Genomic DNA, 16,589 nt, shown 5'->3' on the forward strand with positions numbered 1-16,589 from the left:
GGGGGGCGGAGAAGGCTGATTTCTAGAAACAGATGTGGAATTGAAGAACATCCCAGGGAGCTACGTTTTAAGGACAAACTGTTGCTCCTCCAACAATGTCATGAATCCATTCCTTGCACCATCACACATTTTTCATGCATTCGAAAGTGCTTCTAGAACTCCAGAACCATGAGTACCTCATCCTGTCCTGAGCACTCACATCCCCCAGCAAGCAGCCTGTACCAGGCCTTTCTCTAGAAGTCCTGAGACTGAGTACTCTCCGAAGGCTGGAGGTTTGTGTGGAGTTTGTACATGTGGCTAAGCGCTTGTGTGAGGAAAGTCCTGCTGGTGTTGATCTCCATCAAGGTCAAGTGATCCAGCTTGGCATGTGCCTCCTGTTGTCTCACAAAGCTGTCAGCAGACACTCGGAGTTTGGCTATATGAGTGTCCCACATGTCCTTGACCAGGGTCCAGATTTCATCTGCCTTCGGGATGTTGTCTGAAGCATGATTTAACAGGAGCTTGGTAAGTTCCATGTAGTAAGGGCTGGGCATTGGGGTGAAAGTTTCTTCCTTTCGTTCATGATTCCTCATCTTCTCCAACTTTCCTACGTCCATCTACTCTGGAGGGAGCAGTCGACATTTCTGTCTTTGCTTCAGGTTAATTGCCAGCCACAGGGGCACTTCCACTGGTAAACCACGGTTAAAAGGCCCCAAGTACCTACCCCAGTGAGGTAGATCTTGTCCAGATTGAAGTTGGGGATAATGGTAACCAGGTCCTTCTCGGCCAGGAACTCGACCTCGGCCATGTCCATGGCAGCGTGAGTGGCCGGCTCGGGCCTCACGGTCTCCTCCGGCCCCTCAGCATCCTGGAGGAGGCACGTGGCCACCGTTTTCCCCAAGATTGCCTTTCAATTTCTGCTCTAAGAGGCCCAATTCCTATCCTTCATTGATTCCTGACTCAGAACCGGGTGAGTCACTTTATCTGGGCGTTGGAGATAGGGTGGAACATGGAGCATGCACACAGCCAGTGGCATGTGCACCTGGTACCCGGGAATGTGTGTGAGTGGCAGAGAGTGGGCTCACTGCACTTCTGGCAGAGTTGCTGGGGTTGTGCAATAGCGTGCTGTCCCTGTCAGCTATCACTGTGTGACAAATGATCCCCAAACCCAGCAGGGATCATTTCCCAAGGCGATGATCGTGTACCCCCGCTGCTGTGTCTGAAGGTGGCTGGGGATTAGCTGCTCTACCCTAGGCTCTGCTGGGCAGCTCCATTTCTAGCCATGGGTCCAGCTGAACTTACTCCTCCCTGCTTACTGGGCTGTGGTCTGTGCCACATGTGTTCATTCTGGGACCCAGGCAGCAGTTGTCCAGGGACGGCTCTTCTCATGGTGTTGATAGAAGTGTGAGAGGGCCACCCCGCAACCTAGGCACATTGTATGCCTGGGTTTGCCCAGAGCCAAAGGCACAAGGCATCCCACACAGCCATTCCCTGATGGTGGCTAGCTCTCTCACCCACCTCTCTCCCTCCTTCCCTTCACCCCCAACTTCTCACCTTCCCTCAGATTCCCCGCTCAGCAAAGTAAAGCTTGGCACTGCCCAACAGCGGCTATCTGTTGCTCCTCCAGCCCGCCCCACTGGGGACAATCTAAATTCATCGCTCCACAACATATCATTACCCAAAAATAATTATGGCACAAGGGACGTGTTCAAAAGAGTCCAGCAACTTTGTGGCTCAGGGGATAGGGATAAGAACCCAGCTGATCAGAGGCAGAACTGGCGCTACATCTGGGCTAGTGGTATTCCTTCACCAACCACAGGCTGCATCTGGCCAGTGAAAGAAAAGAAAACATTTACAATTGAGGAAAGACTGCTGTATAAGCGGCTTATTAAACAGTGGTTGAGAACATGGACTACAGAGCCAGACTTCCTGGGGTCAAATCCAGTTCTGCCATTTATTAGTCAGGTAACCTTGCAGAAGGCACTTAATCGCTGTGCCTCTGTTTTCCCATCTGTAAAATGGGATAATAATAAGTTGTGAAGAGTAAATGAATTAATCCATACTAAGCAGTGTTTCTCAGCCAGAATGATGGTGTTCCCCAGGGAACATCTGGCAAGGTCTGGAGACATGTGTCATTGTTAAAACTGAGAGGGACGCTTTGGCGTCTAGTGGGTAGAGGTCAGGGATGCTGCTAAACTTACTACAATACACAGGACAGCCCTCCTTCACAGCAAAGAATCATCCTCCTGACATGCTGTTAGTACTGAGCTTGAGGAAGTTTTTATGTATGTATGTATGTATTTATTTATTTATTTATTTTGAGGTGGAGTCTCATGCTGTTACCCAGGCTGGAGTGCGGTGGTACAGTCTTGGCTCACTGCAACCGCCACCTCCTGGGTTCAAGCGATTCTCCTGCCTCAGCCTTCTGAGAAGCCAGAATTACAGGTGCCTGCCACCATGCCCAGCTAATTATTTGTATATTATACAACATGTTTCACCATGTTGGCCAGGCTGGTCTCGAACTCCTGACGTCATGATCCACCTGCTTTGGCCTCCCAAAGCACTGGGATTACAGGTGTGAGCCACCACGCCTGGCCTGAGGAACTTTAATGCAGTGTTCAGAGTAGTACCTTGCAGCGGGTCAGTGTTAATGCTTGTTGGTTAGAATAGTCAGTGCCAGCTCATTCCAGGGCCTGTGTTGGAGTCACTTGTCCCTATGGCCACAGAACCTGAGCTTGTGACTAAAGCCTTTTACCTCCGCTCACTGTAACCTATAATATTTATGATGAGGACAATGGTGATGCTGCCGATAATGATAATAGTAAGTATTATTATTAGAACAATTCCCATTTCTTGTGCACCTAGTATAGGCCAGATATTTTGTCAGATGTCTCATTTACATTTCCTGTGATGCTCGCAGTGAGGATAGCTCTGACTGGCCCCCACTTTGCAGAGGAAACTGAGGCTAAGACAGGTGAAACATCTCGCCCAAGATGCCTTGGTGTCAGGTCGGGACGGAACTCAGCCTGTTGAACTCTGGAATGCCACACCCTCTGCTGTCAGCATTTCGTCAGAGTCAGGGTGGCGAGGTCAAGGGCAGGCTCACTCAGTGGAATTGAAGGCTGCCCCCAAAGCCCTATTCACCACTTTCGGGGGAAGCCCTCGGCTGGGTTGCTGAAGCCAGGCCATGCTCCCTGCCCCGGCAGGTCCAGGCTGAGCTGACCTGGTTTGGCTGCTGGAGAGGAGGCTCGGCCACACCTCCACTGGCTCATCCCGATGGCCCGCATTCTTGCTCCCTCGGTCATGCCGGCTTTCGGCTTCGCTGAGCAGGCTCTCAGCTTTGCTGAGCAGGCTCTCGCTTCTGCAGCTCTCAGCCTTGCATGGGTTTCTGCAGCCTTGCCCTTTGGGAAAGGCCTTTGCTCCACTGTCATATTGTTCTCACTGCCTGCTGTGACCTCATGGGCAAGGATCTCGCTAAGATCACCTTGCAAAGCCCCCTTCTCTACCCCTGCCTTCCCATTTTACAGACTTGGAAGCTGAGGTCCATAGAGGAAAAGGGACATGCCCACAGCTGCACAGAGCATGAACAGGGGAGCTTGGATGGGAGCCGAGGACTTCTAGGTCCTGCCTCATCTTCCAGGCCCCCTGGGGGGAAAGTTCGTGTGTGTGGAGAGAAGGGCTTTGCATTCAGGAAGGCTCCAAGCCACTGTGAGGGCTCCAGCCCTCTGACTCACTGTGGGAATGTATTTCTTCCATGGTCTGCGCTCGTAAGCCCTTGGCCACTCTGCAGGACAGGAACTAGAGGCCACTCACTGGCTGGGCAGTGTTGGGTGAATCACTTGCCCTGGCTGAATCTCAGATAGGAAGAGCCCAGAAGCAACATACATTGATCAAACTAACATTGACCGAGGACTTCCTGTTCTAAGCACCTTATATGTATTTGCTTCCTAGTAACTGGCCATAGTAAGGGCTCAACAAACGTTTGCTGAATGAGTGAATTGGCTCTTACACTACACTGCCCCAGGTAGTCTCTGTTAGCTTCATATTAAAATGAGGAAGCTAAGGCCCAGCCAGGTTTGGGGACTCCCCAAGGTGACATTGCTAATAAACAACAAATCTAGGATTCAAATTCAGACCCATTTGACACTAGAGCCAAATTTCTTGACTTTTTTTTTTTTTTTCTGAGACGGAGTCTCACACTGTCACCTGGGCTGGAGTGCAGTGGTGCGATCTGGGTTCACTGCAATCTCTGCCTCCCAGGTTCAAGCAATTCTCCTAACTCAGCCTCCCGAGTAGCTGGGATTCCAGGCGCCTGCCACCACGCCCACTAATTTTTTCTATTTTTTAGTAGAGACGGGGTTTCACCATGTTGACCAGGCTGGTCTTGAACTCCTGACCTCGTGATTCACCCGTCTCAGCGTCCCAAAGTGCTGGGATTACAGGCGTGAGCCACCGCGCCCAGCCCAAAGTTCTTGACTTCTAAATTTACAAATCTGTTTATCTATTGCTTTGTGGCACCTAACGACCATCATTTTATTCTGCTCAGGGATTCGATGGGTAAGGAATTGGGACAAAGCGGGCAAGGATACCTGCTGTCTGCTCCGTGATGTCTGGGGTGTCACCTGGGAAGACTGAACAGCTGGGGGTGACTTCATGCTGGGGACCGGAGTCATCTGTCTGGAAGTTTCTCCACTCATGTGTCTGACACCTACACTAAAACAATTCAAGGGTGAGGTTCGGCTTGGGCTGTTGACTGGGGCACCTGCAGGTGACCTGGCACTTGGCCTAAGCTTCTCAATGTAGCAACCCATTCCAAGGAGCAAGCAGAGAGTGAGAGAGGCAGGTGGGATCAGCTTGGTCACTATGACCAGATGGAGAAGTCTCATCGCTTGACCTCTGCTGTGTTCTCTTAGCTGAAGCTGTCACAGCCTGACAGATTCAAGGGGAGGAGACACAGGCCCCACCTCCCCATGGGAGAACTGTGAAAGAATGTTGGGCCATACATGGTATCCGCTACAACTACTATATTCCAGGCTGTGTTCTAGGCACTGGGAAGACAGCAGGGAATAGAGAAGCCAAGAAAGAAATAGTTCCAATAGAAATGAATGTGTTATAGAAAAGCAAAGAGCAGAGACCTAATCCAGGTTAGGGATGAGAAAAGTTGTGTTTGAGGAAGTGACTTTGAGTCTGAGACCTGAAGGGCAGTTAGCAGACAAGGGAGGGACATTCCAGGCAGAGGGAAGAAGGAGGTATGTGAGACGAGGCTAGAAGCATAGGCAGGTCAGCCCAATGCCTTCGTAAGGCATTTGGATTTTATCCTGAGGGTCCTGGGATACCATGAGGATTCCTCGATGCAGTGAAAGGCCAGTTCTGGGAGCTTGGAAGATCTTTCTGAACCAGAGAGGGATATATAGAAGAAACATAGGAAGACTGCGATGAGGCTGTGGTTCAGGCGAGAAGTGATGGTGGCTTGGACCAGAGTGGTGGTTCAGAAGTTAGTGGATAGAAGAGTTGTATGAAAGGTAAAATTCATTAGGGGTTCATGGAATGTGGAGACACCAAAAAGGGTGTGAGGAGTGGCTCTCAGAGTGCTTGATGGAACCATTTGATGAGACAGGGAACTCTGAGAGGGGCACAGTGTCTAGAGTGGGGAAGAAAAAATGCATTCAGATTACTTCATTTATACCTGGGGCCTCCCTAAATCATCTAGTATGGCAGTGAAGTGCCCTGGCACTGGGCCTTGCAACCTGGGTTCAAATCCGAGTTTTGCCACTTGCCAATGGGATAAGTCTGGGTGAGTCCCCCAATCCTGTTGTGTCTGTTCCCTTGTCGGTAATTTGGAGACAATAGCACCTCCACACGAGACTGATGTATTAAACTGAGGCTTGGCCAGGCTTGATGGCTTACATGTGGACTCCCAGCACTTTGGGAGGATCACTGGAGTCAAGGCATTTGAGGGCAGCCTGAGCAGCAGAGCAAGACCTCGTCTCTACCGAAAATCAAAACTTAACTAGGCATGGTGGCATGTGCCTACAATTCTAGCTACTTGAGGGGCTGAGGTGGGAGCATTGCTTGAGCCCAAGACTTTGAGGCAGCAGTGAGCTATGATCACGCCACTGCACTTGAGACAGAGGGAGACCCTTTTCAAAAAAAAAGAAATAAACTGATGCTTGAACGGTTGCCTCTGGGTGTGGGGTAAGTACTTGGTAGCGGTTTAAAAAACCAGATCACAACTGGAGGCCGCGCTGTATACTTAGGACCTGCGTACTTTTCTGCATGCGCTATACCTCAACAAAGCACTGGAAACAAAACAAAGCATCAGCTGTATTTGTGAGGCTCTGAACACCTTTTGTGGATGTGTTCTCTTCCTATCGGTCTCTTCCTAGAAGAGGGGTACTCACCGCCATGCTGCAAAATGCAATTTTGGAACAATGACACCTTTAGCACTGTGGGTGTTTCATTTTGTTTCTGTTCTTTCCTGTGCCCCTCTCTGACCTCCTCAGAATGTTCTTCCAAAGAAATAATTGCTGCGCCCTCACTGCTTAGCTATCACATGGTGATAGTGTTGACAATTTTGCTTGGGTTTAGTCGCTGCAGTTTTCAAATTGTCACGAAAACACACAGATGTCGGTAATTTCAAAGTGAATCGCAAAGCAACCAAGGAAACGGAGCTGTGCCCCCAGCATGGGGTGCCAAACAGATTCGCAGGAGGCACTGACTAGTAGTTTTCTCAAAAAGCGTAAATAGAGCGGAACAGCCAGTTTTCTAATTAACTGGGACTTGGTCTCCAGTGAAGCTTCTGCGCTGTGCAAATGCCGGAGCTGTTGCCAGGAGGCTGCGCCACGTCCCTTCCTTCAGGCGCTGCCGACTGGAGGTTTCTTTGCTCCGCCACATTTTGAGTCTGTTTCAGGATGGAATTGTTGAGGACTTGGAGTTGAGCTCTGTGTGGGCAGGATGCCTGGGAGGAAGCCACAGCCAGGGTCTAGGGTGAAATCCTGGCAGGACAGGCTATGGGCAGAAAGAACATGGGTCCCTCATTCAAACATTGTTAAGAATTTTGAGATGGTGACAGCAGAGCTCTGAACCGAGTGTGGGCTGCTTCCGAACCTGGGCCCTGTGTGACTGCACAGGTCGCACATCCATGGAGCCAGCCCTAGGTCCTAGATTACACCTCCAGAAACTGACGGGACAACAGTGAGTGAAGTCATAGGCTGAGGGCAAAATACGCCTTCAGGGACTCCAGGGATCCCTGGATGTGGGATGGGATCCCACAAGAGGGGGGCTAAGCAGGCAGCAGAGGTAAAGTCAGAACAAACGAACATCCAATAAAATAGTCCTTTTTTAGTGGTCATGTGGCAAGAGTTCACAAACCCTCTGATTCAGCAATTCTACTTCTAGGATTCTCTTCTACTGTACAAAGGAGCAAAGGTAACAGATGGTATTATTTGTGATATTGATGAATAGAAACAAGCCAAACCTCCATGAAAAGGAGATGGGGGTATTTCAAGTAAACGTACTGTGGGGGGGCCCTCCTGTGACCATCCAGCTCCTCAGTAAAGAGCTATCAAATGCTTAGCGTGCATGGGACTCTTGTGGGGCTGGTGGAGGACTTGAGTTCTGGGTCTTGGCTGGCAGGAGCCCAAAACAATGTCCCCTGAGTGAAGAAGAGAGTGCCTGCCTTTAGGCCAGGGAAGAAATATGAGATGTCTGCACACTAAGGTGTTAGCACGGAAAATGTGGTCGTAGTCGCAGGAGAATGATTAATTTTCTACTTTGCTCACTTCTGCATTGCTGGGAATTTTTGCAATAACTGCATATTGATTTTATAATGGAAAATATAGCTAACAAAAATCTGTTTTAAGGCCGGGCTCACTGGCTCATTCCTGTAATCCCAGTACTTTAGGAGGCCAAGGTAGGCCAACTGCTTGAGCCCAAGAGTTCGAGAACAGCCTGGGTAACATGGCAAAAACCCTGTCTCTCCAAAAAATGCAAAAATTAGCCAGGCATGGTCGTGTGTGCCTGTAGTCCCAGCTACTCAGGAGTCTGAGGTAGGAGGATGGCTTGAGCCAGGGAGGCAGAAGTTGCCACGAGTCATATCGCGCCACTGCACTCCAGCCTGGGCCATAGAACCAGACCTTGTCTCAAAAAACACAAACAGACAAACAAAAAACCCATAAAAGCATATATATATGTATTTTTTTAAAAAGCAGCATGTGGATGACTTTTCCTTTTTAATCCAAATGAGCCTTGCTTTTTAAAAGGACAGTTCAAACCAACTGTGTTTATGGGTTTTCTTTGCCTTTTGTTTGTCTCCACATGGGAGCTTAGATATCTATAGAACTTGCAGAATATACACGTTTCCCACGTAAGGAAACTGGGGAAATGGATTTCTTTCCTCTCTTCTGGCAGGGATAGTTTATGGTCTATTTGCTGGCCCGTGTCAGGGTCTAGATGACTCCAATGTAGTATTTTTGCCATTATGACCAGCCCCACTGTTTCTCAAGGATTTGGGCCAGCAACAGAAGCATTTTGTCCCTAAGCTCATCTGAAGTCCTGGACTTCATTTATATGGACCAGGAGACTTGCACTGTCTTACTCTGAGATTCTTTGATTGCATGAAGCAGAAATTCATTGATCGTAGCTTGGGAAGAAGAGGGAGATTAAAGGGAAGGATGTGGGAATGGGGGCTCTAGGGTAAACCACATAGCCTGGATCATGAGAGGCTGCAAGTGGGACCTGGAAAATCAAGCTTAGGTTACCCCACATCCCCCCATGGCTGCAGAGGGTCTCCTCTCAGCTTCTGTTGGAAGACTGGCCACTCCAGTCCCTCCAGCCCCACACGGCTTCCAGTTCACGTGCCTGATACTGACCCCTCTGCCCTTGGTTCAACACCTTGAGAGAATGAGACTAGCTCAGTGATGTATAGTGCCTCTGTGATCGGGTACTTGCTCTGTTCAAAGCTGGCTGGGAGAGGGGAGGAGATGAGGTGCCCTGTGATACAAACAGGAAAACCAGGGCTTGGCAGCCAGACTCACAAAGGAGGAGGTGTGAGGGAAGGAGACAGGAGACTCTCTGGGTAAAAATCCGGTGAGATCTGTGACACTGCCCTGTCATTTCCTCGCCTGTCTTGGTGTTTAATCCCCTCTCGGGAATGCTGCATTTACCGTACGTATGTCCAAGACTGCTGGCCTTGGCCAAGAAGGTGGAACCAAGCAAAGCAGTCTGGCCCTGCTCTGTCCCCTGCAGCATTGCTGGTTTGCAAGGATCCCGCAGGGGTGATGGGTCACCAGTCGATTTGCTGAGATCACCCTGAGAAACGTGCCTAGGAAGCTTGCTTAGCCCCTGGGGCCCCAGGCTGATTTCTGGAGAGCCACAAGCCCCAGCACAACCCCCATCATGAGCAGAGACTTGCTGACCTCCCTGCACCTTCCCCACTTGCTACAGCTCTGGCCCCTCCTCAGGCGGAATGAATCAGCTTCCCCAGAAGAATCCCCTGCAACCACGCCCTGCTGGCTGTTCCCACTCCTGGCTGTCCTCGGCGGAGAGCTCCAGTATGGATGGCTTTTGGATGGAGGTGGAACGGATCCAACAGAGAGATGAGCTGAGGGAAGAGGACAGTGGCGGGAATGAAGGCCAGCTTCCAGAGGGTGAGGGATCCCGGCGGGGGCCTGTAGGGGTGGTGGGAGGGCTTGATTCCAGGCAGAGAAATGTGAGAGGATCCAGATATGAACCAGAACATAACAGCATTTTCTCTGTTGCCTGGACTGGTGCAGTATCCTCTTCACTGCTCTCTCTGCTTCACCCGTGCTCCTTACTGTCTGTTCTCCACGCCATAGTCAAGACGATCTTTTAGTAAAGTTAATTAGATTATGTCCCTCCTTAGAGTGAGTCCTTCAGGAAATATTTTATGAGTTCGTATTATGTGCCAGACACTGTTTAGGCACTGGGGATACAACAGTGAATACAAAACAGTCTCCTATCTACAGAGCTAACGTTCTAGGGAAATTCTAAGCCCTCTGCTCAAAATCCTCAAATATCTCTCCATCTATCTCAGAGTAATAGACAATTAGGTGTCCCTATTACCTACTACTGTGTAACAAACCACCTCAAGCTTAGCAGCATAATGCAACAATAATCAATTATTATGACTATTATCATACCTCACTGTTGGAGGGATTGAGTGGGCTCAGCTAGGCAGTTCTTGCTCAGAGCCTCTCATGCAGTTACAATCAAATGGTGGCTGGGGCTGGAGTCATCTCAAAAGATTTCTCATCTATGTGCCTGGTGGTGGATGTGACCTTCAGGGGGCCTCATCTGGGAGTATCATCTGGGATTACCATCTGGAATATCTGCTTGAGGGCTCCACATGTGGCCTGGGCTTCCTCACAGCATGGCGGCTAGGTTCCAAGCACAAGACCAAGAGAGAGAGCTGGGTAGAAGCTATTTTGCTGCTTATGACCCAGCTTTAGAAGAAAGACAGCATTGGTTCTGCTGCATTCTGTGATCCTGCATGCAGCTATGTTCAAGAGGAGGGGAATTAGACTCCACCCCTTGATGGGGTGAGAGTCAAAGAATTTGGGGACATGTAAGAAAGCCACCAGATCATAACTTACCAGGCTTTACATAATTGACTTCGTGCCTCCTCTCTGCCTCTTATCCTCCCACCCTGACTTGCTGTCACTCTACTTCTGTCCTTGGGCCTCCTTGCTGGTCCTTGACCCTAAAAGCACTTTCCTGCCTCAAGTCCTTTGTCCTCACTGATCCCTTGGCCTAAAATGCTCTTGCCCCAGCCATCTGCATGGCTTGTTCTCTCCAGTCAGGACTGGGCTCAAATGTTACCTCCTCAGAGAGGTCTTCATCAGCTTCCCTACATAAAATAGCACCCCTGCCCCATCACTCTCTAGCTCCTGCCCTGCTCTGTTCGTTGCTACAGCAATGATCACTGCCTGACTTTACCTAGTGCACTTCACTGTGTATGTGCTTGTGACCCCCACTAGAATGTAACTTCCGTGAGGCCAGGGACATCATCGGCCCTTTTCACTGGTGTGTCCACAGTGCCTGGAAAAGAGCCAAGCACATTCCCATCCTCCATCCTTACTTGTTCAGCAGATGAGGGAATGAAAGGGCTCCACATGGAACCCTTCCTAGTTTGGCATGTAATTCAGCTGGGCTTGCCCCTGGTTGGCAAAACAGACGATGCGGTGATGCAGACCTCTTAAGGGCCTAATAGTCACATGCAGTGCCTTCAACTGTGAATGTAAAAAAATCCCTGGTTATACTAGAAGTGGTTTCAGGAGATGCCCTGCATAAGAGGTCCTCCATGTGGCCTCTCTGGCATCTAATTTCCAACAATACACAGGGAGTGGAGTCAGATAGGGTCAGAGAGAAGCCACTTTGAGCAACTAAATAAACACAGGAGCTTTTTTAGACTCACAGGGCTGAGGGATCCTGAGTGGCATGGAGCCAAGATTAGTTTTTTTGTTTTGTTTTGTTTTGTTTCCTTTCTTTTCATTTATTTATTTAATTTTTGAGACGGAGTTTCACTCTGTCACCCAGGCTAGGGTGGAGTGGTACAATCTCGGCCCACTGCAACCTCCACCTCCCTCCTGGGTTTAAGTGATTCTCCTGCCTCAGCCTCCCAAGTAGTTGGGACTACTGGCATTTACCATCACACCCATCTAATTTTTGTATTTTCAGTAGAGATGGGGTTTCGCCATGTTGGCCAGGCTGGTCTTGAACTCCTGATCTCAGATGATCTGCCCACCTTGGCCTTCCAAAGTGCTGGGATTACAGGCATGAGCCACCGTGCCCGGCCATCTTTTCTTTTTATTCAGACACCAACTTGAACCAGAGGAATTGTTAATAATTTATTTTTCCCATCAATGTCTACTCATGGCAGGTGATGTTGGATGCTCCATTTATGGTAGGGATCTTGTTTCCTTTTAAAATAGATTTGTTTAAGTAAAAAATGTAGCCCATGATTAAGGGGATATATTTGGTAAGGAATTTTACAGGGATAATTAGATAAAGATAAAAATTATAAAGGTGGTAGGTGAATGCCTACATTTCAAGAAACAGTGGCTCATTGAAAGGATCCTGTACAAACAAAACAATGTCTGGTATTGTGATAGAATCAGTACCTCCACCAGCCAGCACAAGTCAGGAATGGACCCACAATGTTGCAGCCGCCCTGGAGGCATCTGTTCTGGTTCCCAAGTGCAGGGAAAATGTTGGGGGAAGACTTGGATTATTTGCAAAACCCAGGCTGCCATAAAAGCAGTTTTGTTTGAGTTTTAAAAACAATTATTACTTTGTTGACTAACTTGGTCAACACTGGGTACAACTGTACACCCTACCAGTCCTCTCACACATGTTCAACTTCCAGTACGAACTCTTGTGCATTTCCCCCATAAGGCCAGTGTTTCTCAAGTGTGATCTGAAGACCCTATTGCATTAGAATAATCTGAGGAAGACATTCCAAGTGCAGATTATCAGGCGTGAGGCCTGAACTCCTGCAGCAGAATCCCTGGAGGTAGGACCCGAGATCCTGAAGTCTTAACACACTCTCCCATTCCCTAATGGTTTTGTTGTGGGACTATGACAGTTTCCTTAGGAAGCATAGTCGAGGGGACAACTCCAACACAAATAAGGTCTTGAATATGGAGGACTTCCCAAAGGGACATCAACACCCAGCACCAACTTCCCAAGGGGACACCGTGTGACCCTGTGGTGGTCTCTGTCAGATTTTGGGGAATTGGGTTCATTACTTTGGAGAGAAGTGGGTCCAAAATCAGAACATGCAGGGACCTTCAGCCAGCTCTGTTTTCCAGGGATTGCTACGTTATAGGTTGACATCCATACATTGACTAATGCCATCAGTACCCCTACCCCGCCCCAGTTCTCAGAAGGCTCATTAGATCTTCTCCCCCAAAGAGTCTGGTTGGTACTAATAGGTCTCATGATCAGATATGCAGAATCTCCTGTGTCCAGGTAAGAGTGTGCTTCTATGTAGAACTTTGGTTATCATGTGTGGTTGAGTGCAGAGCTGTGTGTGTTCATCTGGGTTCTACCTCCATTGGCAGAAGGGGAAGCCGAATCCCAGTGGCTGCAGGACACAGGCCTGTCGGGCCTCCTTGGTGGCCTGGGCTTGGACAGTGATCACAAGGAACTCCTGTCCACCCTGACACAGACCCAGGTGGCCGCTGTGTGCCGCCGGCTGGACATCTATGCTCGCTCAGTGCGAAGACAACACAAGACACCTGCCAGAGACGTCAGGGATGTCTTTGGGGTCTTCAATTCAGTGGTAAGTGGCATATGGGTCATTGCAGGCCCTGTCTGACTGGGATCTCTGTGCTGCCACCACAGCCTGAGAGATGCAGTGATCCTGCTGAAGGGCTGTGTTGGTATGTGTGTGTGTGTGTGTGTGTTGGTGTGTGGGTGTTGGTATGTGTGTTGGTGTGTATGTTGGAATATGTGTGTGTTGCTGTGTGTGTTGGGGTGTGTTGATGTGTGTTGGGGTGTGCGTGTTGATGTGTGTGTGTTGGTGTGTGGGTGTTGGTACGTGTGTTGTGTGTTGTGTGTGCTTTGGTGTGTGTGTTGGAATATGTGTGTGTTAGTGTGTGTGTATTGGTGTGTGTTGATGTGTGTTGGGGTGTGCGTGTTGATGTGTGTGTTGGTGTGTGTTGGTGTCTGAGTGTTGGTGTGTATGTTGGGGTATGTGTGCATGTGTGTTGGGGTATGTGTGTTGGGGGTGTGTGTGTTGGGGTGCGTGTGTTGGAGTGTGTGTGTTGGGGTGTGTGTTGGGAGTGTGTGTGTTGGGGTGTGTGTTGGTGTGTGTTTTGGGGGGTGTGTGTTGGTGTGTGTGTGTTGGTGTTTGTGTGTGTTGGGGTGTGTGGGGGTGTGTGTTGGTGTGTGTGTTGTGTGTGTGTTGGTGTGTGTATATTTAGAGTGCATTGGCTTGCACACATATGTCTCCCTGCCTTCCACTATGTCCCTACATTGCATGTAGGTCTCCACCTCCCATGCATGCCACTGCGTATATGCCTGTTGCCACTGTGTGTCCTTGGGTGAGCCTGAAAGCCTAGGTTCTTCCTATATAATTGTTATCGATGCAGGGCAGGCAAGCCCCAAAACTGGGGATTAGCTGTGGAAGCTTTTGGTTTCACTCAGGAAAGAATTCAAGAGTGAGCTGGTGGTAGAAAAAAACAATTTTATGGAGGCGGCAGTGATACAGTAGCGTGACTGCCGCTGCAGAGCAGGGCCACCCTATAGGCAGTGTGTGCAGAGCAGCAGCTCATGGGCAGGGCCAGCCCATAGGCAGTGTCTCCAGAGCAGCAGCTCAGGGGCAGGGCCAGCCCATAGGCAGTGTGTGCAGAGCAGCAGCTCAGGGGCAGTTCTGCCTTTTAATTAAAAGTAAATTAAGGAGTGAGTTATTCAGAAATTTCTAGAAAAGGGGCAGTAATTTCCAGGTGTTGTCATGGCAATGGTAAACTGTCATGGCACTGCGGGCATGTCTTATGGAGAGGTGTTTTTGCCTCTTCCCTGTTTCAGCCAAAGTCCCACCTCCTACCTCATTATCAGTACAAAATACTTTTTTTTTTTTTTGAGACTGAGTCTCGCTGTCGCCCAGGCTGCAGTGCTGTGGCGTGATCTCGGCTCACTGCAAGCTCCACCTCCCGGGTTCACGCCATTCTCCTGCCTCAGCCTCCCGAGTAGCTGGAACTACAGGCGCCCGCCACCTCGCCCGGCTAATTTTTTGTATTTTAGTAGAGACGGGGTTTCACCGTATTAGCCAGGATGGTCTCTCTTTCCTGACCTCATGATCCGCCCGCCTCGGCCTCCCAAAGCGCTGGGATTACAGGCGTGAGCCACGGCACCCGGCCGGCACAAAATATTTTTTATTGCCACAGTGTATCCTGCTGACACTTGAAACCTGATAGGTTGTGGGCATCATCTCTCTTGGAGCGCCTCTGAAGTGGCATAACTGATTAAAACCACAGGCATTGGAGCCAGTCAGACTTGGGCCCCAGTACCTATTCCCAAATTAGCAGCTGTGGGACCTTGGGCAAGTAACTCAACCTCTCTGGGCTTCAGTGGCTCGTCTGTGAAAAGGGGTTGTGGGTGGCTTCTGTCTCCCGGGGTTGTGTGAGCATTGTCGGCTTCCCACATGAGTAACTGGGCACTGTCTGTAATTTGCATAGAAAATGTCGTCCGAGAATGGGGACTCCAGTATGAAGGGGGCCCAGCTCAGTTCCGGGGCCTCTAAGTCTCCTCCAGGTAAGTGGTCTTCATTCTCCAGGGCCCTGAGAATCGTCCAGGCTGCATAAAGGGCTGCTCTGTGAAGTAAGAGAATGTACACACCTCCCAGCATTTGTCACTTCCTGCTGACTCCCTGCCTTCCCTGCTCAAGGGCAGTAGGGAGGAACCCTGAGGGGACAGTTTGGGCCCTTGAGTTGTTGCCATCAGGCCCATGGGGCTCAAGATGGGAAAAATCTCTTCCTGGGCAATTGGCCTTATCTAGGAAATTACTTCCTGGGGCAGTGAGAGTCTTAGCTAGGAAATCATTTCCTGCGGGTAAGGGGCCATAGCTAGGAAATCACTTCCTGGGCAGTGAGCCTGAGCCCTAAACCTAATTATTTGATCCTGGAGCTTTGAACTTGACTTGGGAGATCACTTCTTTTTTTTTTTTTTTTTTGAGACGGAGTCTCGCTCTGTCACCCAGGCTGGAGTGCAGTGGCCGGATCTCAGCTCACTGCAAGCTCTGCCTCCCGAGTTTACGCCATTCTCCTGCTTCAGCCTCCCGAGTAGCTGAGACTACAGGCGCCCGCCACCTCGCCCGGCTAGTTTTTTGTATTTTTTAGTAGAGACGGGGTTTCACCATGTTAGCCAGGATGGTCTCGATCTCCTGACCTCATGATCTGCCCATCTCGGCCTCCCAAAGTGCTGGGATTACAGGCTTGAGCCACCGCGCCCGGCCGGGAGATCACTTCTTAGGACTAAGGGCCTAAATTCTGAACCCAAGCACTTGCTTCCTGGCAGCCAGTTCTCACTGCCTTTCTGCTTTGTTTCCCCCACAGCAGCAGAGCCTGGGGGGCTGCAGGAGCAGGCTGGGAGGGAAGAAGCCTTCAACATGGACTCTGCCTACTCAGAACAAGCTGCGGTGCTCCTGCAGAAGAGCAGGCCATCCCAGGGAGGCACCTCTGCCTGGGGCAAGTGTTCCCTGCCGGTGAGGATGCTGTTCACAGGGCTGGTGGCTAGGTACCCCCTGCTCAGGCACCAGCACCTGTCTCTTCACACCTTCCACACTGACAGGCACCCAGCACAAAAGTTGTCGAATCATTCATTCATTTAATTCGTACCACAAATATTTACTGAGTGACCGCTGGGTGTCAAGACTGTGGAGCAGGGTGCTTACAGTCTAACAGTCCTGTCAGTATTGTCTCCATGCTCTTTGTTTTTATCTTTAGAAAGCCCTTCCTCCTCCAGCAAGCTCATAACTGTCCATCAACATGTTTTTCTAGTTACTTTTAAAATTAATTTTAGTGCCTGGAGTGACAGAGAGAGACCCAATATTTTAGTTCTGTTCTTTCCTCCCTCCCTCCCTTCCCTCC

General features: G+C 49.8%; 1 protein-coding gene and 1 pseudogene across 1 annotated transcript in view; one reads left to right on the top strand and one right to left on the bottom strand.

Moving 5' to 3' along the window:
- The window catches only part of ARHGAP40 (Rho GTPase activating protein 40), a 53,563-nt gene that overhangs the window by 13,661 nt on the left and 23,313 nt on the right, over positions 1–16,589 (top strand). Inside the window, exons 2-5 of the mRNA XM_017859142.1 lie at positions 9,424–9,626; positions 13,062–13,282; positions 15,180–15,255; positions 16,056–16,204. Coding sequence (XP_017714631.1) covers positions 9,424–9,626; positions 13,062–13,282; positions 15,180–15,255; positions 16,056–16,204 — 649 coding nt within the window. The remainder of the gene's footprint in view (positions 1–9,423; positions 9,627–13,061; positions 13,283–15,179; positions 15,256–16,055; positions 16,205–16,589) is intronic.
- LOC108519863 (DNA replication complex GINS protein PSF2 pseudogene) lies at positions 234–793 on the bottom strand (annotated as a pseudogene).

Source organism: Rhinopithecus bieti, unplaced genomic scaffold (assembly GCF_001698545.2).
Source record: "Rhinopithecus bieti isolate Rb0 unplaced genomic scaffold, ASM169854v2 scaffold_38981, whole genome shotgun sequence".
Lineage (NCBI taxonomy): Eukaryota > Metazoa > Chordata > Mammalia > Primates > Cercopithecidae > Rhinopithecus > Rhinopithecus bieti.